At 36.7% G+C, this 25,878-nt stretch overlaps 1 protein-coding gene across 1 annotated transcript; it reads left to right on the forward strand.

Moving 5' to 3' along the window:
* Nucleotides 1-6,242: 6,242 nt before the first annotated feature.
* On the forward strand, nt 6,243-24,214 carry LOC131251188 (aldehyde dehydrogenase family 3 member F1-like). Its single transcript, XM_058251758.1, has 10 exons — nt 6,243-6,462; nt 7,304-7,372; nt 11,088-11,184; nt 12,012-12,218; nt 19,466-19,590; nt 20,507-20,611; nt 20,714-20,886; nt 23,276-23,366; nt 23,482-23,631; nt 23,766-24,214. The coding sequence occupies exons 1-10, from the start codon at nt 6,268-6,270 to the stop codon at nt 24,003-24,005; spliced, it is 1,452 nt and encodes a 483-aa protein (XP_058107741.1). The 5' UTR covers nt 6,243-6,267; the 3' UTR covers nt 24,006-24,214.
* The last annotated feature ends 1,664 nt before the right edge of the window (nt 24,215-25,878 follow it).

Here is a 25,878-nt window from a genome sequence, read left to right on the forward strand (position 1 = left end):
CAGCCCTTGACACGGTGTGTACAGGGATCCATTGGCCCCAAAAATTTTCAAGTAGGTCCTAACATGGGTGGATTACCTCTCTATAAATTTTTAGAATTTTTAAAATATCAAAATTATTTTATTTAATTTAAAGAAAATAGACTATCAAGAAAATCTGTTTAGTGCAGATTTCAAACAGGCCCTGATCTGAGCTTCTAATGGGGTGGATTATAGGCCTCTAAAAATTGGAGAAAAATAGTTTTTGTGTCCCCTCATATGTTTAATATAAAGTGGGGTCCACAGATGTAGCCCACCAGTGAAAATTTTGTTTTATATTTAAGAAATTCCACACTGATATGTTATTGGAACAGTGCATAAATTATAGACTAACCACCTCACTTGGGCCACACCTTTGGGACCTCAATCAGGGTCAAATGGGGCTGAAATTTAGGGGAGATCTAGGTGAGGTCCCCATCTTCTAGAAGCATATATCAAATGGGACCAAACACCCACCAATCATCCCAAAAATTAAGCTCAAGACAGCCTAAAAAATCTGTCCAGATAGTTTCTGGACAGCAACATAATACTGAAATAAAATAATTATAATCACTATAAAAAGAGAAAATCAGTCCATGGAAATTATGGTATGGACCACCCTAGTGGGCCCTACAAATATTCAAACCATTTCCATCAATAAATACCATTTACATGTACTCTTTTTGGGTACATTTAGGGCCCCAACGTCCATGGGTGGACTGTCAAGGACGCCCTCCCTCTTTAGACGGTCTGGATGTTTCCATGCTACAAGGTGGGCCACACACATCTTGATTTCAGAGATATAAACAAGGAAAATAAAAGAATCCAGCCATAAGTGAAGGAGCTCTACCACATTGAGGCCCTTCCCTTCATCACACAATCACAATCATCCACTATATCATGATTTACATGGTTCCACATGAGCATAACTCGTCCTACTCAAGATATATGGTGGAGATGCCATCTCCATCAAGGATCAAGGGTCTAGATGACCCAAGGATCCTTGATCAAAGAAATAAAACCATGTGGGGGTCTATGAAGAATGGCCCCTTGCATGGATCATGCATGCACAAAGGATGGGCCATAAGCCACATCCATGAAGACATGAGTGCCACCACCAATATTTGATGGGCCCCACAAGCTTCAAAATGAAAGAAATGGAAAAAAATTATGGAATCAAAGAAATTAGAAATTTATATCTAAGAAGCACCCACCTTAAGATCTATCTTCAATCCTACACCACAATGATCCTCTAGCTCCAAGGAAATGCTTTTTATGGTGGAGATGAGTTGGGAATGGTTAGATTGGAGGGGATTAGAGAGAAAGAGTGCTAGAGAAAGGGAGAGGGTGGGGACGGTTGGGGCTCTAGCAAGGAGAAGAGAATGAGAAAATGAGAGGGAAATGGGATTGCTAGGGAGATGTAACTAACAGAAATGATTAGTTTCTCTAAAAGATGCTAGAAATGATGGTCTAGAGAAGATAAAAGGAATTATAGCGATGAGAGAAGCAACTCATGCCTAGTCTAGGGAGGCTATAGGGTATGCTATATAGTAGCCTTTTAGAAAGCTATACATAGGATGATGTCATCAATCATGAAAAATGCTAGGGTGGGTCCCACCAAATCACACATCAACGGTTTAGAGCGTGGCCCATAACTCATGATCTACAACTCGGATTACCGCACGAGATGCAGCGATGGAACCGCGGCAACGATGATGTCACTATGACACTAAATTTGGGTCGATCCATGTCGGGTTTACGAGATTGGACTTGAGGACCGCAAACACTAATTGAAAGTCACAGGTCACCGGAATTCGACAGGTAGGACCACAGGAACAAGAGAAACGAAATGCATACCTACACACACATATGCACACACATGAACTCGAGCCGGGTCTTATAGTTAAAGAACTTTAAATCTTGATATCTATAAATGAGAATGGTTGGACTACAATCAAACATATATGAGGTCTGGATTCCTAGACAATTAGTCGGGTTCGTTGTAACCCCTGTTAGCATAAAGTATGATCTTCAAGTTGTCAGATAGGTCAGGCTAAGGCCATCTTAGTTACTAGAGTTATGACCTACATATCGTCTTTATGTCCTAAACACATGTCATTCTATCACACACATGTAAAACCCATGAAATCTATAATGCCTAACTCTTGGATAATGTCGAGTCCGGTTCACTCGTAAAAAAGCCTGCATTTAGTAGATTTTCTCAAAATTATGATATAACATTAAAGAGCCTTTCTTTTAGATCTCAAAATTTACAATTTATTTTCTCATAGCTTGAACCAAACATAACCTTCAAATGAAAATAAATTAAATTGTTCCACCATACTGAATAGGATATACACTAATCTCAACATCCATATACAATAAAGATCAACCCAAAATATATATTGAAATAGGATTTTGTGTTGGAATTCCCACCATATTAGCAATTCTTCTTTGTAGACCACCATGCATGGTTTAAAAAAAAACTTTGAAAAGAAAAATATGAAAGAAACTTCAGAATACAATCTTCCAAATTATCTTTCAAAATGGGCGTGATAGATCGATGGTGTGGTCACTATCTTATAAGACTGCTAGTTGCTCATATGCAGATGGGTAATATTCCTTATATAGTCAACCGGATGAAGGATCTAAATCCGTCATGTACGTGCCAGAAATAGAATTCTTGGTATTAGAAAATGTAGTTTTAATTATGTGTCTTCCCATCATTTTCAAGTTGGTGCCCCTTAAAAAGGGTTCTAACAATAAGCATCTGGTGCTTATAACCGTTCTATCTGAACTTGACATGTTGCATGAGAGCAAACGGCTTTCCAATGACCCTTAATCTAGTCCATTGATCTGATGGACTTCAAATGGAAACAAAATCGTCAACTATAAAAGGACTTGAATGTCCCAATAATGAGATTTCTTAAACAATCTCATTAAATAAATAAATTAGGTAGAGATGACTCAAATCCAAAGGGGTGTAAATGAAAAAAAAAATAATGAACTGATAATCTAACCACTTGTTCAATGGGAATGTAGTGGAGGTTAAAATCATATATCTTAATTGCTCGTAGGTTTATTCTCTTAAGAGTTTTCTCTCTTAACCAACCTTTTAATACTTTAACAGAGCACCGTGGTTCATACACATGCAATTTATAATTCTATATGCTATATCTTTGGATAATCTAATCCGGGCCTAATTTTAATGATCAATTCAGCTAATGTGTAGGGCCATGTATAATGTGTGTCACCAAAATATTCTCCCATTGGACAATCTTACATATCCAACTTATGGATTGCAAGTAGATGGTTTGCTGTCTACTTTATGATGTGAGCTTTTGGAAAGATATTTGATGGCGGCTGATGGTGGGTGGCACAATAGTGCATAGTATGAATCGTGAAAAGATGGGGCCTACTATGTTGTTGGTGTTATAACAAAATATAACATGTCATTTTGATCAGGTGTATGTTGAGGAATTGATTTTTGTGTGATTGATGTGCATAGAATGAATAAATATATTCATGTTGATATTTAGAAATATAGTAGAATGCATGGTTACACACTATGACGTCACTTGATTCATGTAAACCTGTCTTGCTTACTCCAATATCGGTTCAAGTATATGATGACACCGGCATGGTTGCACAACTCATCCATCTTAACCCGATATGTCAAACATTTTGAAATATGTGGGGGATTGTTGTATTTTAAATTATTTTAAAATAATTAGTATTTCAAAATACCCGTTGGGACAGCCCATGGCCATGGCCATAGGTGCGCATGTACCATACAGATGTGTCTTTTCACTTAAGTCTAAAAGGTTGCATCCTTTCATATTTTGTTTTGAAAAGTTGTCTTTTTAAATCCAATAGTCAAAACCCTTTTTAAAAGGGTGTCTTCTCAAAGTCTATAAATAGACTTCTATTTTTTGGTTTTTAGTATGCATTAGAAACTCAAGTCTTCTCTTAAAAAATGTGTTTAAGTATTTCTACTTCGGGTTAAGAGTACAAGTGGTTCGAGCCAGTATACAGTGAGTGCACCACTGGGACCGGGTCATAGTTGTTGTATCCTTGAGGTCGATTGCGCTGGAAACCTGTTGCACTTGGGACGCTCTCTAAGGGGAGCAAATTCGATTTTAAGCAGAGTGACTCAAGTCACGCCTCGACTTCTATAAACCGATAAATTTTCCTTGATTCTCAATTTAAATTTATTTTATTTAAATAGTTTTCCAAACTCGATATCCCAACAAAGATGTCGCTCTAATACTAACTAGCTACCAGGTGTTTGGATAAAATAGAAGTGATCACTATCTTCTTTAAAAATAAAAATAAAAATAAAAATAGCCATTGAATATATAAGGAGAAAGAAATCTTTAAAAATTTGACATTATTGAATAAAGTCCAAATGAAGTATATTTGCAAAGCCCTTAATATAACTTATATTATCCATAAATCCTAAACTCTTAAATTTCCCACAATAGCAACTTTACTAAAAAAGCTAATGACTTTTAAAGTAACTCGAAATGTTTTTCATTACTTAAATAATGACTTTAAGCTACTTTAAGACTTTCTAAATCCTAAAATATTCTTAAAATAGAAAAAAAATAGTTAATGTACTAAAATTACTGAATTTTAACTTTAAACTCAAAACTATCCCTAAAATTACCTATTTATGTAAAACTATTAAGGAGCTAATATCCTTCTACATTAGGTAGCATGCAAAATTCATTAACATATTCTTAACAATATATCGTATGCATGAAATGGTCAATGAGGTGTAAAATTATAGACATTTGAAGGTATAACATGTGTTAGACCTTTGGATCAAACTTTTTAGCATAATTTCTTTTAATCCATCTATGTATCATCCTAGATGATGTCCTACATCAGCTTATCTCCCACTAGATGAAAAGTTCGGATCTCAAAGACATTCTATATTGGTATGTGTGGTTCTACATGTGGTCGTCCTAGATGATGTCCATCAGCTTATCTTTTTTCATTACTCAAATAATGACTTCAAGCTACTCTAAGACTTTCTAAATCCTAAAATAGAAAAAAATAGAAAAAAATAGTTAATGTACTAAAATTACTGAATTTTAACTTTAAACTCAAAACTAGCCCTAAAATTATCTATTTATGTAAAACTATTAAGGAGCCAATATCCTTCTACATTAGCTAGCATGCAAAATTCATTAACATATTCTCAACAATATATCATATTCATGAAATGGTCAACGAGGTGTAACGTTATAGACATTTGAAGGTATAACATGTGTTAGACCTTTGGATCAAACTTTTTAGCATAATTTCTTTTAATCCATGTATCGTCCTAGATGATGTCATGCATAAGCTTATCTCCCACTAGATGAAAAGTTCGGATCTCAAAGAGATTCTATATTAGCATGTGTGGTTCTACATGTGGTCATCCTAGATGATGTCCATCAGCTTATCTCCAACCAGATGAAAAGTTTGGATCTCACGGACATTCTGTATTGGTATATGTGGTTCCACATGTGTTTAAAGTTAGCAAACCTCAACTAGAGTTTGTTGCTTAAGTGTGTTTAAAGAAAGTTTAATATTAGGGGTCTTTTTGTGTGTGTGTGTGTGTGTGGTCCGTTTCCGAGTTACACGTTACGTCAACAAACTTTCCTTATTTCTTTCTTTCTTTCTTTCTTTCTTTCTTTTTTTTCCAACAGTGCAAATGAATTCTGTTTGTATTCAGAGGTATTAAAAAGGAAAACAAAAACTAAAAAACAAAAACCATTACATATGGCAATTGTCAGAGATCCAGGCAATCCATCAGTTATTGTTCCAGTAAGTGACACATGTATATTGGCTTCTTTTGCTAAACCCCCATTTCCATACAAATTTGTATATATGTATTTGTATCATTGCTAATGTATTTATATATTTAAAAAAAAAAAACCCCATTCCTAGGCTTTCTTATAAAATTGGATTTGTAAGGAAAGACATTAAATGCGAGTCCTGTTAAATCCATCTCCTCGCGTTATAATAAGTACTACTAATTAATTGCGACCCATTATAAATCAGCATACTTAGGTAAGAATTATCAATCTTCCCAACCCATAAGCAATTTTTTTAGTATGCTTTTAATTTCCTCATCTGTATTTGGTGTAGTTGCATTAAATGCTACAACTGCTTGGGATTGGATAAATACCAAATTATGGGGGCATGCATAAGCAACCTGCTTACTTTCATTTGAGAGAGAGAGAGAGAGAGAGAGAGAGAATGGAATTGTTGAACTTGGAAGAGAGCATGGAGGAGCTGAGGGAAAGTTTTAGAAGTAGGAGGACAAGGAATGCTGCATGGAGGAGAGCTCAGTTGAAGGGGCTTTTGAGGATGTTGGAAGAGAAGGAAGAAGAGATTTTCAAGACCCTTAAGGAAGACATAGGCAAGCACAGTGCTGAAGCTTTCAGAGACGAGGTGAGTGAGAGGAAACACTACAAACAAGTACTTTAGTGTCTATGGAGACACTAATTCCTACTTATATATATATATATATATATATATATATATAGGGAAAAGGTACTATGCGCTCAACCTCACGATAAGCTCCCGAGCTGTGTGGGCCCCACTGTGATGCGTGTCAACCATCAACACCGTGCACTTGATGGGTCCCCTCTAAATTATGGGATATCCCAAAAATCAGCCATATACGGGGTGGGCCATACCATCTAAAATCATGTCAAGACACCATTAAAACATATAAAAACACTTGGTACTCATCCAAGTGGGACACACATAATGGATGGGCTGGATTTGCAAACCACATCTTGGTGGGCCCAGAAAATGATTATGAATGTTTTAATGGTGCACAGCCCCTCCCCACTTCTCGGTGGCCCTCACAAGTCACGGATTGACTTTATTTTTGAGACCTAGGCCCACAATGGAATGGTGCATCTGACTGATGGGGTAGATGTTCGAAACGCATCACGGTGGGGCCCACACAGCTCGACCTCATGGGACGGACTCGTGAGGTTGAGCGCATAATACCTTTTCCCATATGTGTGTGTGTGTGTGTGAGTACAATCTCGCACTGATGTGTTACTAAAAGCGTAGTTCGACAGCTCGTTGAGTCGATACTCAGTCTAGTCAACTCGACTCACTGTGACTCAAACCGAGTCACTGACCTTCTCAGCTTCTTCTGAAAAATATCTATCCCATGGCGTATGTAAATGCCAATCTCGTGTTATATTTCTTTCATTTGACCCCTTTTTTCCTCAAAAATATATATGAACTCATCCTTTTTTCTTTTTTATTCTAGATTGGAACTCTAACGAAATCCCTGAATCTCGCTTTGAGTTGCTTAGAGGATTGGATGGCAAGCAAAAAGGTGAGCCTTTCTTTTTCTTCTATCTATTGTTATAATTTTGCTTCATTCAAAAACGGTGGTGAATCTTGAACATGTACATGACATAGTTGTGGAGCAATTTAGACCGTCCAGATCTCTGACCCGCTGTGAATCAATGATAACCTAAAAATGCCACAGAGAAGACAATACTAACCATCTTTTTTTTTCCCCCTTTAAATTTGGACGACTTTCTATTTTACTTTCAACCATCCATTTAGCAACCACAACTTGGATGGTGTGGATAGCTGTACTTTACGCTACATGTGAGATATATGATGAGTCACCTCCATTATTTCAATAACCCAAGACTAACATTGGAGTCTATACCTACTCCATAATTCCATTGCCATGCACATGCACAATAAGTGGCATTAGATAGTGGGTCCCATGATATGGACAGATGATCTTAAATATTCGTTGGGTGACCATCAACTGGACATTAAAATGAAAAACAAGCCGATGTAATGGCTCAACTAACCATTGCATGCCTTTTTACAAGAGGTTGACATCCGGGATTTTCTCTTTTCCTGTGTGCCCAGAAATTGATTAGTTTGGATTGGGTTATATATACATAACACGTGCATAGACACTCTTGTATTGAATAACTCATTTTAATTTCAAGGCTGGTTTATCTCACCGATTACCCAATACCATAAGAGGAAAAATGTCTTCACTATGATTTTACAATTGCTAAATCAAACATAGAATTGTTAGTCCAATGCAAATGTATACAAAAGATGGGTAAATTAATTTGTATTTATTGTACCTTTTCATGATATTAAAGTAAAAATAAAAAATAAAAAATAAATCAAATTTAAATAGCAACATCAGTTTACTTTAATAATGATAAGACATTACAGTACTATAAAAATAAGGAGTCCGGATCCTCTGTTATCAGGTCAACAGAGAATTCCTGATACCCAAATTCTCATCGGTCAACCTCACCACTCACTAAAAAAATATAAAAAATATAAAACAGCTTCGGACGCCAAACCATTAGGGTAACAGGAATTCTCTGTTGACCTGATAACAGAGGATCCTGACTCAAAAATAAGATATATATTTTCTTACTTTAATAATGATCCGACATTAAAGTAATATAAAAATATATAGTATACATTTTCTTTACATTATTATGAAACAAATAAGGCCTTTTAAGTAGTTGTTTGGACAACCATATAAAGGATACTTGCTAATGTATGCTTCTCCACACAACATTATCATGATAATAATAAATACTTTACAATGACTTTGATACTCTGGCAAAGTGTATTGGATGATACTCAGGTACATAGAAATTACAATAGTAGATTAAAAGTTGTTAAATTTAAACCGTCAATATTATGCTACCTAGTTTAGATGTATATGATCCAAAAATTAAGCTTATTTGATTATCTGATGATTGGATTGGTGACCATTTATTGGTCTGTTAAAAATTAAAAATACTGTGCTATTTTCACAAACAAGTGTCCAAGAATCAACCAATCTAATATTGGGATTGTGACTTGGAGATAGTAGGTTGCACGATCTTGCCAGTCTTACGTGAGTTAATATATGCCATTTGTATAATTTCTAAGTGCCAGGATATCAAGACTCACACCCAGCCAGAGTATCAAATAACTCTAATCCTTCCATAGTATGGGAGAGTGTGGTGGATCATAATTAGGCATGCAATAATTTAAAGAAAACCGTCCAAATTATAGATACCAGTTTATATACATCATGAACCGAAAATTACTTTTGTTTCGTTATTTGACTGACAAATGCTCCCATACAACCAGTTGAATGATAGGTTACCTGTCCAGTAGGTTGTCTCACGATAAGGATCACCTTGTAAAAGAATCATCCCCATCTACTCATCTAATGGATGGTGCAATAATCATCTATCAAGTGTGGCCCATTGAATGGATGGGGCTGATTTTGCATAAGATTATCCTCATGGTGGTGCGAAGCTATTGGATGGGTTGGTTGGTCCATGCACATTACATGTTGAAAGTTATTTACTTGGTGGATAGGGATGAGATGGCTAAAACTAATAAATATACCATGGACCAGCCTGTTTGTTCAGAAGGGCAATCCTCAAGGTGGGCCTACCATTTTCATCTTATAGGACACTGAATGTCCCCGCGGTGGGACTTGCCTGTACCGAACCTGCCCATCTCCAGCTGGGAACGGGAAGGAGGTCTTAGTGGTCACCGTGATGTATGGGTTTTATCCACACTGTCCATGCAGTTATCCGTATCATTTAAAGATACAGGTGCAAAACTGAGGCAGATCCAAGACAAAGTTGGACCACAAAATGGGAATTAAACGCTTACCGTTGACAAATTCCTGAGGGCCTCCGAATTTTTGGATCGAGCTGATATTTGTGTTTTACTTTCATCCAAGCCTATGTAACTTTATTAATAAGTTGGATGGTAAATATATATCACCGTGGGCCCTAGGAAATTTTTAACGGTAAGCATCATCACCACCACTGCTTCCTGTGGTGCGGTCCAGTTGATCCTTGTATTGTCCTAATTTCTGGTCCCACTGCATAAATTGTCACGGAGAAGTAAATGGACGGTGTGGATAAAACCCATACATCATGGTGGCCACCCAAAGCTCCTGCCTGTTACTAGCCGGAGACTGCAGGGTAGGACGCAAATCCGCGTTCGCTTGTACCGCCCCATAAGTTTATGTGGTCGGAAGCTATGTGGGGCCCACAGAGATGTGCGTGACAAATCCACTCTGTCCATAAGTTTCACTCGACTACAATAGAACTTGAATTCAAAAATCAAGCAGATCTAAAACTTAAGTGGGCCACATTACACGAAACAGTTAAAACGAAATGTCCACCTTTGAAATTCTTCTGGAGATGACCATGATCTTTATACGGCATCCAAATCGTTCATAGGGTTATTACCACTCATAGAAACTATAGTTACAGATATCATCCTAATACAAAACTTCTGTGGCACCCATAAAGTTTCCAATGGTAGAGATTTAATACCCGTTTTTCATATGGTGTGGTCCGCCTAAGTTTTGGATAGGACTGATTTTTGAAATCCAGTACTTCTGTTATTTTGTGAAACTGATGGACGGAGTGGATTTTTCATTCCCATCTATGTGGTCCCCACATAGCTTCCGATCACTGGAACTTCATGTGGCCGGGGGCTCAGGCAAGTTCTGGTGTAACTGCCAGCAGGTAACTGAGTTCTTTCTCTCTTTCAATGAAAATGACTAAACGTCCACCCTCCTTTTATTCTCATAAGCTAGAGCTTAGAAAATTCCCCCAGTAGATCTTCGAGTTGTATGTATGGAATTTAATTGGTGGTCTTTTGTGAATGTAGGGATGGGAATAGGCCATTGAGGTCTTGGTATCAATCCCTTGTGGGGGTGGCTAACAGTGAAGTGTGAACTAACAATGTGGTGTGCTAACAAGCTAACAAAAAAAAAAAAAAAAAAACAGAGGTGGGAATAGGCCATGTAGCCCCCACCCCACCTGAGGAGCCTGGCTCAGCCATAGGCCAGGCTTGAACCTACCAGCTTGGCTCATGGGCTAGTATGGGCCTCTCGGCATGGACTTAGGGTCAAGTCATTTTAGAGAGGCCGGGCCAAATCCAGCCTTCCACAAGTCAATGATTCTAATTAATTATGAGTAGCGAAACTGATCAATCAACCTAATTGATTATAAGCGTGTATACATGCTTGGCAGGTACACGTGCCAGTGATTGCATTCCCCACGTCAGGTGAGATTGTGCCTGAACCACTCGGCGTTGTTCTCATATTTTCCACTTGGAATTTTCCCATAGGTGAGGTGAATACGTCCCTGCTTTTGTTTACATTTCTAATAAAATTTATTGTAAAGATCATCATAAAACGTCATGAAAGCTTTTAATTGACATTAGGGGCTTACTAATCATATACCAGGTAAGTTATTGGACAAAAATCATGCCGATCATCCTAACTGTCCATTCAATAGCATAAAAAATGTTCATCTTTCCGTAGTCTTGTGATCCCCACATGCAAGTAAAAACATGTGCCCAATAACGCATGTATGCAAGCAGACTCAGATTCGGTAGTGACCCATGGAGTATTGAGATCTCAGTGTTGGTCAGTACTGTGGGCTCCAACATAATGTACTTGTTTTATCGACTCCGTTCATCCATTTTACAAGCGCATTTTAGGGCATGACCCCAAAAATGAGGTAGATTCAAGTTTCAGATGGACCACACCACAAGAAATTAAAAAAATAATAAATAAATAATAAAAACTTCTAAGAGCTCACTAAAATGTTTATTTTCCATCTAACCTGTTGATTAGGTCACACAGACGTGGATGAATGGCTGATCCAAAACTTTGGTGGTCCCCAAAAAGTTTTTAATAGTGGGCGTTCTATCACCACTGTTTTCTGTGGTGTGGTCCACCTGAGATTTGAATCAGAGTCGGTTTTGGTCTCAAGTCCTAAAATGAGCTGAGAAAATATATGGACGGCATAGATAAAACACATACATCATGAAGGGGCCAAAGAGCTTTCCAAATCCGAATCCGAATCCACACGCACACCCATTGCATAACATTATGAAATTAGTGTTGTATTACTAAGTTATAACTAGGTTGTTTTGGTGGGGTTGTACAGGCCTAGCATTGGAGCCACTGATAGGAGCCATAGCTGCAGGAAATGTAGCAGTTGTGAAGCCTTCGGAGCTCGCTCCTGCATGCTCTTCTTTTCTGGCAAAGCACGTCCCCATGTACTTAGACAATAAAGCCGTGAAGATCATGGAAGGTGGAGTGTCGACGGCCGAACGACTCTTGGAGGAGAAATGGGATAAGATCTTCTTCACAGGTATTCAAGTACAAGATCATTTGTCTCCCTTTTTTTTTTTTGCATCTTGTGAGATGCTCATGAAGAATACGCGTAAATGTGTGTGGATGTGGTTGAGGTGTATGGCTGGCTATACACCACGTGAAATGCATGTAAAATTTAGACAAATTCCATCTACTTTTATTAGGTAGGTTTCTTTGGAAAATAGTAATTCTCAAATGAATGTGCAAAAAAGAAACGTGCACACATGCTTTTTTTCTTTTCTTTTCTTTTTTTTTTTTTTTTTGTTCACATGGGCAGGTGGGGTGTTGAACCGTACGTTGGCCCCTTATCAACTTGGGTGGACCACCTATATGAGCAATCAAAGTGTTAGATATGGGTCTGTAATTGTGAGCAAACACTAATGGGAGAGTCTCGTCGTCTCTTAGAAGATTAGGGTTCGGTATTCTTTTTCTTAATCCCTTTCTTTTGAAATTCATTAGAGAGAGAGAGAGAGAGAGAGAGAGAGAGAGAGATTTCTTAATCCCTTTCTCTTGAAATTCATATGAGAGGGAGAGGTTTGTGATAAGGGACCAAACTCCTAATAATCTTCTTGATTCCTCTCCTTGATAAATACATTCATTGGAGAGATTCTCCAAAGAAAAAATCAAAATCAAAATCAAAATCAAAAGATGAATAATGAGAGAATATTAACTGTCCATTAAGCTTCTTCTAAATATTCTAAATTGTTAATTGTGTCCAATAGCCAACGTAACCATAGGATCAGAGGGGTGAGTAGCTCATTTCCACTCTTATAGTAGTTAGGCAGATTGCTGGATGTGGGTGTCCATCCTTAGCTTTGTGCTTAGGTCCTTAAGATCGTGTAGATATCATCAGATCCCAAAGACACCACCCACCTAGGCCTCTTAAGGTGGTATCAGAATGACTTCAACATATCTCTAATTTTCCTTTGAGATAAGTATCCTACCTAAAATTTTATTATCTATTTAATGTTATTTATTTTTCTTAAAGTTATCATCATCTTCATTATCAGCTCAAAACCCAACCAATCATAGTAAGAGCACACCCCGAATGTTGTCATCAGTTAAAGCAACCAATTAATGGAAAAAAGGAAAATGAGAGAAAAGGAGTCTGTGAAAGAATTTAAAAAGGTAAAATAAAAAGGAGGGAGAGAGAAATAAAAATAAAATAATATTAAATTTTAAATAAAAAGATAGAGGAGGGCCATCAGCCACCGTTAATAGAAGCATTTGTGGTCAAGTAAGAGATAAAAATATTCTACTCAGTAATACTCCCACAAAAAGATGTTGGTGAATCCCACAATGAAACCCATAGCTAAAGACTTATTATAAATGCATATTAAGTAGCTGCAATTAAGAAGAGCTTGAGTAATATAGTTATGTACCTATTTCTTTTATCTTGTACATTTTTTCTCTCATTAACAAATGATCATTCCTTTTGTCTTGTATTGCGTTCTATTTTTATTAGGTGTATATATCATCAGCATATTTTCTCGAGATCTTAATATGTCAGTAGGCCGATCACCCACTTGCACAAGTAGACCAACTCTGAATGTATAAGAGAAGTACATTTGCAGTGATGTCCATGCATTGAGGTGTGAACCACCCTCTATTCTAAAGAATAAGGAATAAATATATTGGTAACGAGACATCATATCCACTTTCAATTCTAAAAACTGAAGATAAAACTAACCAAAATCAAAATAACATAATTGTTTCGTTTCTCTTTCATGCGATATAATGTTATGGCCTAATTAAAAGTTAGGTTTTAAAGATATGAGATGAGTTATATCTTATGTGTAATGACTTGTGTATTGTAAGCCCGACATATACCTAGGTTGTTTACTTTACAACTAGACTATAGCCACGTGCATGGACTTATTGCCTGGAGAATGCTTTGATAGGATATAATCATTACATTATGCAAGTAGCTACTCTCATTGGTGACTTTCTTTTTATATTTAGCTACCTTCCTCTTCTATATAGCAAGATGAGTGTTGCCAGTGTACACTGATGAAGGTCCCTAAATTGGTTAGACTTGGTTACACTAAGAACGTGTGGTTCGATTAATTCTAAATTACACGTCTGTATAGGAAAGATACAATGATAGGTACACCAAGTTTCTAAAACTATTAATATGCACTTAAAGACTTATCCATATGTAGTATCGAGTTTAAGATTTTGCAAATAATATTATTTTCAAAAGTATATGTAATATCCTATTACTTTTTTTTAAAAAGAATAATAAAATAAATTAAACCAAAATTTGGAAAAATTGATTTTAAAAAATAAATAAATAAATAAACTTGATAAATTGGATAAGTGTGTATGTTGAGCAAGTACTCTATATCAAGAGTTAACTCTATTCGATATGGTCATGCAAATTAGCACAAGAATAACAAATCGTGGTTTATTCAATGTTAGTTTGGTATAATTAATTAGTACTTAAGAACTATGAGAAAGCAAAAGTGTTCCACCTAGTCCCACGCTTCTAATTCTTTTCATCATGGTCATTTGATTTTGGCAGTTATGAAATGAGCTAGATGGACAAGATATATAGTGCCACTCCAACAACTTGATTGTATAGAGGATGTTGGATATTAGCCTTTAGGGGTCACTTGCCAACAACTAGCAAGTAGGTCTTATACGGTTCTCTCTCAGAACATTTCAGTTGGATATCTTTTATTACTAATCTCCTTCTCTCAAAATTCAAATTTAAATGAGAGAGAGTATTGTGGTGAGAGAGAGATGTAGATAAGATTGATATGAATAAGACCTATCACATCTAAATGCCTAATTTTCTCAATTCCTTTCTTTATAAAAAGGGAGACATTCCCTTAGTAAATGCATCTATCTAAGAGATTTTTTTAAAAGAAAATCAAGAGAAGAATAATGAGAGAATTCATTTTTCATTAGGATGCTATTAAAAAATCTAAATTGTTGCTTGTGCCTAATTGCATTTTAGACCATAGTAGTTAAGCAAATAATTAGACTTGGACTATCCATTTTCATTTTTATTGTAACGCTCTGAAAATCTAGGGTCGAGCAAAGCTCAACTCCCGAGTTCCAACGCATCACTTATGCAATATAAATAATGATGATTAAATATTGTCCATATTTGTGCATTTAACATGAGTGGAATTACACTAAAACAGCATATCATACTCCAAAGATAATGTAATTTAGCAAGCAGAAAACTGAAATATATGTATAGATATAAGTAAGCGGTTATCTGCCTCCAGAAGATGATAATGTCACAGGGTTGAATACATACATGTTTGATTCTAAAATTTACAAAATATCAAAGTGTAACTATCCAACTAATCCATGTAACCCTATAATTCCATCGAATCAAAGCAAGGTTTACGAAGACCCGCCTGATAGCTGAACATAGGAGAATTCCTCCTCGTTCATGACGTCTATTTCAGCTGCATAAACTCTGTCATTACCTGCATCTACAACAGAGTCTGGTTGGTGTTTTAAAACACCATCCCAGGTGGGAATGAGTAGCTAATTCAGTGGAACTATAAAGCAAAGGTTAACATGTTATCAATTCAGTCAAGCAGTAATGATAAAGCAATATATTAAACAATCCTAGCTACTTTTATTAATGCAGGGATGATATGCGTAATGATGCATGCTCTCTCCTACACTCCCTCAGCAACACCATCTCACGGTCGCACATGACAACTCCCACTGTGCACTTCCTCGCCAAAGCACATGTAGTGCGGTGCATGATAGTGTTAGCCAAGTACTTAGTAAGGCTTATTCATACAGCAGATTCGGAAAGCTAACGTACTTCCCTTTATATCATTTACCCAACGATGATCCATCTAGGGTCATCAATCCTAGTTAATCACATACGATAGGCAAGTTGTAGGGCATCACCCCTAATGAAAGCAGTGGATAGGCAAGTTCAATTGATTATACTCGAGATCACTCCACCAACGCCCTACCAACTGGAGCGTTATTTTCAAAGGGGGTTCGGATCAGACGGTGCACTCTAACCCACACTAGGACCGTAGTCAGACTCCGCTGGTGTAGGTCGACAACTTGAATACAGTGTCTCATACCACCGTATTCAGCTCACGAGTTTGGGTTGCTCACTGGTCACTAACGGGAGGCTCGTCACCCCAGCGTAGGTCGACAGCTTGACCACGGTGTCCCATACCACCATGCCCGGCTCATGAGTCTTAATGGATTGTGGTACCATGGTTGAACGAGCTTTACATTGGTAAGTAGTACCTTAGATTCAAGCAGTAGCATTCATGCATGGTAAACATACAATAGGCCAATCGATTTATTAGACAAGTTTAACTGGTACGAGTGTACGCTGAATTAATCGACATGGATTGCATAAGCACTCCACGTGGCCTAACTACTGTCGACAATCATCGTACGACTCGGATTCACCGAACGTATCAAATGTGGCGAGACTAATTCGGCCGCTTAAATGGGAATTGTTACCAATTGCTTGGACTAGGTGGTAGTCCTAAACGTTCTCAAATGCAGCATGTGGATACATGTGATATTCACAACAGCATTTAACTGACAAGTTAAATATAAATCCCATATGAGCATTTTATCGAACACATTGAACATATTGTTATACGTATGCATTTCAACCATAAAGCATGTAGTAGCAATTTACAATACATGAGAAAACTATTCATATAACTAACGAGACTAAGAATCCTGTCTTAATACACTTAATAAGTACATTCCATCCACCAAATCTCATTCAGACATTTTAACAAACACTTAGACTACATAATACTATATATATGAACTAGTCTAGTTATAGTATATATTATGGCAAATCCTCTCACAAAGGAGTTGTCATAAAGACAACAATCATATATTCTAGGTTAATAGTCATGGCAAACACAAATCATAATAGCAATTTCATTCAAACATTTTAACAAACACATGGAATGCATTATATATTCACATAGTTCACACACATGTATTATTTATCGAATACATCGTAGTTAAGATCATATGGTGGCAAACAAGTCAGACATAAATCATTAGCTGACATTGAAAGCCATGAAAACCATAACCTAAACGTTTATAGTCTGCACCTTTCGTCAGTACGCCCGTCACGAACTCGGTTCGTACACAACATCTTCGTCTACAGCACAACGGCTACCTAAACATTGAAATCGGTTAGCTATTTCACCGATTTCTCTATTTGGATTCTTAAAACAATATTAGGGTTAGGATTTCTTACCCAAATCATATCTGGAATCGTCGGTGTAGCGATGGTGGGGAGGTGATTCAACACATAGAGTCGTGGGAGTGAATCCCAACAACGATCTCCTTCTCTCTCTCTCTCTCTTCTCCTCATTCTTTTCTCCTCTTTTCTCTCTTCTCGCTCCTAGGGTTAGAGAATTCATATGGAATGAGAGAAGAGTGATTTAAGGGCATTATATAGGCCCAGAACTGATGTCAATGGCCATAGGGCCATGGTATACTTGGGTTACAGCCAAAAGGCGTCTGTTTCAGGCAAACGGGACCCCTGGGAAGGTCCATTTCTTACATACATCACAAGGCTAAGTTCCCTCATGAGGGATCTACTCTAGGACTGTGTTTATAGTGCGATCTGACAAACAGATCGGCCATAAAGGACCCATATCAGATCAACGTTCATTGTTACTTGATCAGGGCTACAAGTATACCAATAGGTTCAGGGAAAATTTCCTTATCCATGGGTGTATTTGGGTCAAAATCTGACGGCCCGAAGTCTTCAATTTCACCTGCAAGCGAATGGCCCAAATTACTTAGGTTTGAGTTCATTTTCTAAAGATATTCGCGTTTCTCACCACTTTACTCAGGGCTCAAGTTGTGCGGTTCTGGATACTATTTGGGCTCGATTCTTGCGATGGTTGTCAAGCCCAATAACACGGTCATAACCTTATAGTTTCGCAGTAATCAGACTTTCGACGCGCGGTCCAGGTTTGATACAGAGTTTCAATGTGCTCCCAAGAGCAATTGGGTTTTGAGATTGGTCCTAGGTTTTTAGGTAATGTTGGGTTAGTGGTTCTAATGGTTTTGGGTCTTGTAGTTTGTATAGAAAGTATTTCAATCCAAATCCATCGATTGTTTAGTTTAGTACTAAACTACATTCCACCCTAGTTACGACCGAATGAGGTCCTAAGGTAGTTCTATGCCCCTTTTGACACTTTTAGTTAGTATATTATTTTAATTATTTTTTTAGTAGTTCATCATTAAGTCTAGTCTATTTCTACCAAATTTCACTAGATTTTGTATTGTAGAAAAATTCTAAAAATTCTAGAAGTAGCAGTTATCCAGACCAATAATTTATGTACAGTTGTCACATCAACCTAGATTTAACTATATTAAAATTTTTATTTTATTTTTCACTTATTTTTATATGAAACTAGATTTATCAAGCTTCAATATGGTTTTGAATCACCTAAATCAGAATTATAACGAGGGAGATATGACTTTTTAAAGTCGGTCGAAAACTGTAGAAAACTACAGTGAGGGTCCACCGAATTTTCGATGCACCCATGAAGGATCACGGTCGGCGCGATGACATCACGGTCCGCTGGACCTAGGGCGATGCCACCGCCACCTGGGTGATGCCTCGTGCTCACCTGGTAGTGGTTTTGCCAACCTGCTTCTTGAAACGGGCATATCTTCCAATCCAAAATAAGTTACGCGACGTGCTATATATGAATTTGGGGTAAGAGAAGCTGATCTATCCAAATAACCTATTTCTTTTGTGATATTCCATAAGGTTAATGATCAAAATTTTATTTTATTTATAAATTTACTATTTATAGTAAATTTTATTTTAAGTATTGTTCTTCATCATTTAAACTTTAGGATTAATGTCTAATATGAAAGTACTTAGAAAAATTTGAAGAATAAGGTAGTGAAAAGTGAGATTTTGAAGGAAATGGGTTGAATGGGGATTTGAGGCTTTAAGATTGAGTTTTGAGAAGTCAATAAGGTGTTATGATCAACCCATTGCCCAAGGATGTCTAACTCGAAGTTGGCAAAAAATTCGGGACGTTACATTTATGCATAAGTCATTAAGATCATTTAAATACTATAAAATCATATTGGCCCACCCATCTAGGCCTATCACAAATTACATGTAGGCACATTTTCCCCGCATGTCCATACAACATAAGCAGGGGTCTACTAGCTACCACAAAATCGATTATCATCTTTTCATGTATCATTTTTATACTAATATATTGATGTGAAACTCAGGGAGCGCACAAGTCGCACATGTTGTCATGTCTGCAGCAGCAAAGCATCTAACACCGGTTACTCTAGAGTTGGGTGGAAAATGCCCCGCCATCTTTGATTCTTTTTCGAGTTTGAGAGATAGAGAGGTATTTATATCATGGAACTTTGAATTTCTCCATTGTTGATTTGGCTTTGGCCATCTTCCCCTCATATTCTCTATGGGCTCATTTGCTTGCCAATTAAAATAGGTTCATCTCATTTTAGTTAATAACTGTTATGTATTAGAGATCTCATTTTCGTTTGAAATTAGAAATAATCTTTATAATCAATGATTTATATAAAATATGATCTGTAATCTATAGAACGCCAAATTTCGTATTTGCTCTTAGATGGGAACTTACGTAACTTAGTTTATAAATGCCGGACCTGTGGTTGGTCTATCCAAGCCATTAATCTAACGGCCTATATCAAGGATGGACCATTCCCCCAAAATATCCCAAATTGGAATGTCGTAGCCATCGAATATTTGGATTTCCTCTATCGAATGTAGTTTGTTTGTGCATTTCTAACCATCGATATGCATGCCAACAAAGAGATAGAGTTGACCCATTGAGAGGGTATCATTGAGTCCATGAGGCCCTTCAGTTAAATTTCTTGGATACACTAACCATGGGCTCCACATCTACAAACTAAGTTCATGGTAAAGAAGTTCTCTGTGGTAACAAATAGAGAACTAGGCCTCCTAATAGATAATAGGATAAACTGCTATAAATTCATTTTTATATGGCACACATATAAATTATTTACTATTATCCACACCTGTGGTGGAAGTTCTCTAATTGTGAATTTTATCAACATCCGATCAAAGGGTGATGGGAGGTGGGCTCCATTCAACATTATTGTTAAGAAGATGATGGATCAAATGGGGCCCACTTCTCATCACCATTCTTTATTGGTGGTGAGATTCCCTTAGTGTACTCTTTTCCTAATGGGTTATTTACACTGACCATTATTGCAGGTTAATAACTATCATGCTTCATTTTATTTTATTTTTGTTTATAGGTCGCAATAAGGCGGCTAGTGAATGGCAAATGGGGACTTTGCAGCGGACAAGCCTGTGTAGGAATTGATTATCTACTCGTGGAAGAGAAGCATGCTTCTAAAGTGGTATCATCAATAGTAGAATATCAATCTTCTATATTTTTATTTCATTAATCTGTCATAAATAGCAATGTTAATATACAAGCAAACTTCCTCTCTTTGTCACAGATTGATTTATTGAAGAATCGAATCAAGAATTTCTATGGGGATAGCCCTCAAGAAACCAATAGCATCTCAAGGATTATCAACAAGAATCATTTTATGAGGCTGAAAAACCTTATAGAAGATTCGACAGTTAAGGCTTCGATCGTTCATGGTGGTGCCATGGATGAGGACAACTTGTAACACCTTAAAACCTTTTCTTTTTGCTCATGACTCATATTTGTAATTGGCTCATAACTCTCATTAGGGCTGTACGTCGAGCCGAGTCGAGTCAAGGTGGGTCAAGCATGGCTTGGCTCATCCGTGCTCTCCTCGAGTTCGAGCTCAAGCTCAAGCTTGGCCTCAATCTTACCATTGGAGCTTGGCTTGTTTGCCAAACTTTTTGAGTTGAGTTTGAGGCGAGCTAGTGGATCAAGTCGAGGCAAGCTTACCCCAAGTCGAGTCAAGTCTGCTCCCAACCCCACCCAACCCACACCTAACTCAACCCAGCAAGCTGACCCAACTGACCCAACCCCCAAAATAAAATATTCAATTAGTAATATATATATATATATATATATATATATATATATATATATATAAAATATTAGATAGAGCCATAGAGGGTACATTGTTGTTGGTGCTATGAGAGAGAGAGAGAGAGAGAGAGAAGCTTGAACGTGGCGAGTTAGGTAAGGAAGGAAAATGGTAAAAAAGGGAGCGTAGAGTATGCTTTAAGTTTTAATTTTTTTTTAATTTTTAAATATAATACAATATGACATAATATATAATCGAGTCAAGTCATGCTTGAGGTTCGAGCCGAGCCGGGTTCGAGTCAAGTCAAGTCAAGCTCTACTATGAAACTTGGCTCACCTCAAATCGTCGTTCAAGTTGAGTTAATTCGAGCTAGATCGAGCCAAGTTGAGCGAGCTTTTTGAGCTAGCTTGGCTCATGTGCAACCCTAACTCTCATCAATCACCACCTATTGTAGAAAATAAATAGTCATATGCATATGACGACTCTTGTTATTTTCTTGCCTCTCATATCGTTGTCTCATCATTATCATTTCTGATGAAGAACATTTGGAAATTCCTCAACTATCTTAGTACAATAATGGAGTTCGATGCCTTAGTGAGAATATAAAATGACATTCATCCATGCTAAATGAGGATAATAACATCTTCAGGGGCTTAGAATAAATAAGAATGACAATTGACCCAAATGTATCAAACAGTTAAGTCTTACGAGCCCTCCTTGGATGGACTGCATTCCATATATAGCACCAATCAGACTCTCTCCATCCATCTGAACAATGGATTTTACTCAATTACCAAATTTTATCGGCCTTTTTTACCATCAATTACTAGTTGTCCTACTAGATGTGATTTTTGGATTGCATCCTTCAAGGTGGGCTCTACTAGATCATTGGACCACCATGCCACATTTTTTATTTGTTCAAAGTGGGTGAATATAAAAGATCAAACGGTGTTAGGAAAAAAAAAAAGTTATAACACTTAGAGTTGTACGCGAACCAAGTTAGCTCGGTTAACTCGCTCGACTTGACTTGAAAAAGCTCGATTCGACTCGGTTTGAAACCAAGTTCAAGCTGAGTCGAGCTGATTTTTTGAGCTCAAAAAAATTTCGATCCGAGTTCGAGCTTGTCCGAGCTCGAATCGACTCGGATCAAACCTCAACTCAAATCGAACTCGGATCAAATTAGTTCGGTGACTTAGGTATTTTGATATTGATGTTGCTCACCAAGTGTTTGATGAAATGACTCAACGAAGTATTGTTTCGGGTGCATACATTCTCCGCAGGATTAGCTGGTGGCAAGGAAAGTATAGATATGAAATAAATCACTACAAAAAAAAAAAAAAAAAACTTTACATGATAAAACTACCCTCGTATTTTGATATTGATGCTACGTATGGAGTTTTTGATGAAATACCTATAAATTGCTATTGTTGTTTTGCATACTATGAGAAATTGAAGGTGCACTCCATGTGTTTGAAAAAATGTCGCACATGCTCAAACTCGACTCAAACTGGCCCGAGATGTTGACTGAACCGAGTCGAGCTGGCCAGTCAGGCTCGAGGACCGAGCCAAGCCGAGTTCAAGTTGGGTTCAGTTACTGGCCAAGCCGAGTCGAGCTGTGCCAAGCTCAGCTCGGTTCGAGGCACAACTCGACTTGTGTACAGCTCTAATAACACCTATTGTAACCTAAAAGATCATTATATCTTGTGTTATATGATGAAAATTACATGTTGAATAATGACTATTGTATTCAAAATAATTACCAAAGTGTATTGGAGTATTTGTGGTTGTGTACTGAAGATGATTTTCTTATGTAGGATGGAATTATGTTATGTATTATAACTCTATTTTCAGAAAAGTGCAACTATTGTTTCCCATGGATTGAAAGTTTTTCATTGTCTTTCTTTTTCCTATTTTTCTATTCATAATGGCCATTACAATTATATAAAGGTAACATTAGTGAGGCCATTACGAGTCCTAAGAATTTAAAACCTTGAAAAGAACTTATACAAGGAAAAAAAATGTTTCTTTCAATTGTCTCTCTTCCTTTTCTAGGTTCATTGAGCCGACTATCTTGCTAGATCCCCCTCTGAAATCTCAGATCATGACCACAGAAATCTTTGGCCCGTTTCTTCCAGTAATCACTGTGAGAAATCTTCTAACTTGTGCTTTAGTACCATGTAAACAAGCTTTCTCTTCTCCTTAAAACATTCAATAATATAAAGCCATTTTCTTCCTTCCAAAATCTCCTTATTTTACAGTTAAAGAAGATTGAAGATAGCATTGAATTTATAAGCTCAAGGCCACAACCTCTTGCCATATACGCATTCACAAAAGATGAAACATTCAAGAAACGGATCATATCTGAAACATCTTCCGGGAGTGTGACATTCAATGATGCCATTATCCAAGTAGGTTTTATAAGGAATATCTCATTCCTATTCTACATACAAAAAAATCTCTTTCCTTTTCTTCTTCTCATTTTAGTATATTTACACTTGTAAAAAATCTTGATCACTCATGTCATATGCCATGACACTTGCAGTTTGCATGTGATACATTACCCTTTGGAGGCGTTGGTCAAAGCGGTTTTGGGAAGTATCATGGAAAGTTCTCGTTCGATGAATTTAGCCATGGAAAAGCAGTGCTTAGAAGAAGCTTAATTACTGAACTGAGTTTTCAGTACCCACCTTGGTCTGATTACAAAATCGGATTTCTTAGAGCGGCTTATAATTTCGATTACATTGCATTATTCCTTCTGTTAATTGGCTTGAAGAGAAAATAACAAGTTTGTCTGTATGTATTATGGTATGAAAATAAAGTTCCCCTCACTTCAAATGTGATGTGTTGGGAAAATCATAGAAATTGTTGTTATTTTTGCAAACAGTTAGATTATTTTATATATTTTATTGTGGAACATAAAATGTTATTTTCTTAATATAGAATCGAATGTTGAATGATCTTAAGAATATATATCAGGTTTTTTCCACACGACATTGGATTGCCCATGACTTCTTTTCATCCGGATCGCTGATGTTGATAATAAAATGAAGAATTGTATTTTTACATAAGTGGGTATCAAGAAAAGTCTCATATCAATATTTGAATGAATGCTTCACGGGTCACTACCTTTTGAGATTATAAAACGTTTACTATGAAGCGTAAACTAGTGGGGACTCAATTTTAAAATTTATAGTCCAAAATAAAATTCCGATCACTTCAAGTACTAATGGAAATGAATTAAAGCATGCATTTGTAGGAATGCAATACGCTCGTTGCCGTCACTTGCGAAACAACCATTATCAAGATCATCATCGTTCGATGAATGATAAGTGGCCTTTACAATGTTGTCTTGGAAGTTATGCCAATACCTAAGACAAGGCATGCCATATTGTATTGTATTATGCTCATGTATAGTGCAAACCGTAGAGGCTACATTTGCAACATTACAATTCAATGTATGGTTGATGAAACCAGCATTTGATTTTCTGTGAAAACCTCATGAAAGTTATGATTCACATGACAAAGTGTCATAACAACATGTATAAACACTCCCCCTATTGAAGGCAACATGAGATCAAATACTTGAGAATGTCTCTAAATAATCTTCCTTGTTTGAGTATTCTAATTGTAGTCTTGAATTTGGATAAATGCATCTTATGCAGCATTTTGAAACTCGAATTGGACTGCGTGCTACTAGTCCCCAATTGGTAATTGGGCCAGAAGGTTTCAAACTCCATTTGAATCGGGTCGAACTAGTACAACTTGGTAAAAGTTGTTGGTTGAAATCATATCAACTGATAGTGGAAGCAAATTTCAATGGGCGAGATACATGATAGTGCTAAAAGAACCAAATTATAGTAGAGCCTTCTCTGTACAATACTAGCAACATGATGATATCTCCATAATTCATAAAACCCAAAAAATCAACTCAACTTAATGGTCAGTTGGGTCTAAGTTAACTCAATGACTTGACTCAAATCAACTACACACACACACACACACACACACACACACACACACACACACACATATATATATATATATATATATAATTATCGTAAATGAAAATATTAAAAAGGGTAACAAATATTTCAAATTTGTATATTTGCTATCACCAAAAATATATATATAGAGAAACCTAAACAAGCCAGAGTTTTAGGGTTCAAAATTTACTCTCTACTATACATTTCCTACAAAAATAGTTTCACAATGAAAGTGACTCAGTTCAAGCTACGTCGAGTCAACATTATGGAATTTTCAGTACTAAGTTTTCCAGTGCTTAGGCTCAAAATGTTATCAAGTTGGGTTAACTCAACTAAGTTTGGCATTGACTCAGCGATCTTTAGAACTATATATGGATATATCTATCGGTTCCAACCATTGTTCGAGATGTCGGTATCTCTACAAGTTTCGCTGGTTGGAGATAAAGATATAATATCATTATCGTTGATAATATCGCCGATAACCAGAAATGAGGGAAAAAATAGAGAAATATGGGGAAAACTGTGGAATTTTACAGTGAAACTTCAAGACGTGCCTAAATACACATATTTGCATATTTAAGAATAATTTTTTAAAAAAAATGTAAAAAGAATGCATTAAATAATAAGTTTTCTTTTAATGGGACCCCAAAAGCATGCGTTACCGTAAAAAAT

This window comes from Magnolia sinica, chromosome 7, assembly GCF_029962835.1.
Source record: "Magnolia sinica isolate HGM2019 chromosome 7, MsV1, whole genome shotgun sequence".
Classification (NCBI taxonomy): domain Eukaryota; kingdom Viridiplantae; phylum Streptophyta; class Magnoliopsida; order Magnoliales; family Magnoliaceae; genus Magnolia; species Magnolia sinica.

What these genes read in the sequence shown, in the direction of transcription:
- LOC131251188 (XM_058251758.1), top strand. Translation starts at nt 6,268, where the DNA reads ATGGAATTGTTGAACTTGGAAGAGAGCATGGAGGAGCTGAGGGAAAGT. An exon ending in CACTTGGAATTTTCCCATAG is followed by an intron (nt 11,185 to 12,011) that starts GTGAGGTGAATA and finishes GGGGTTGTACAG; the next exon opens with GCCTAGCATTGGAGCCACTG. An exon ending in CGAGTTTGAGAGATAGAGAG is followed by an intron (nt 19,591 to 20,506) that starts GTATTTATATCA and finishes TTTTGTTTATAG; the next exon opens with GTCGCAATAAGGCGGCTAGT.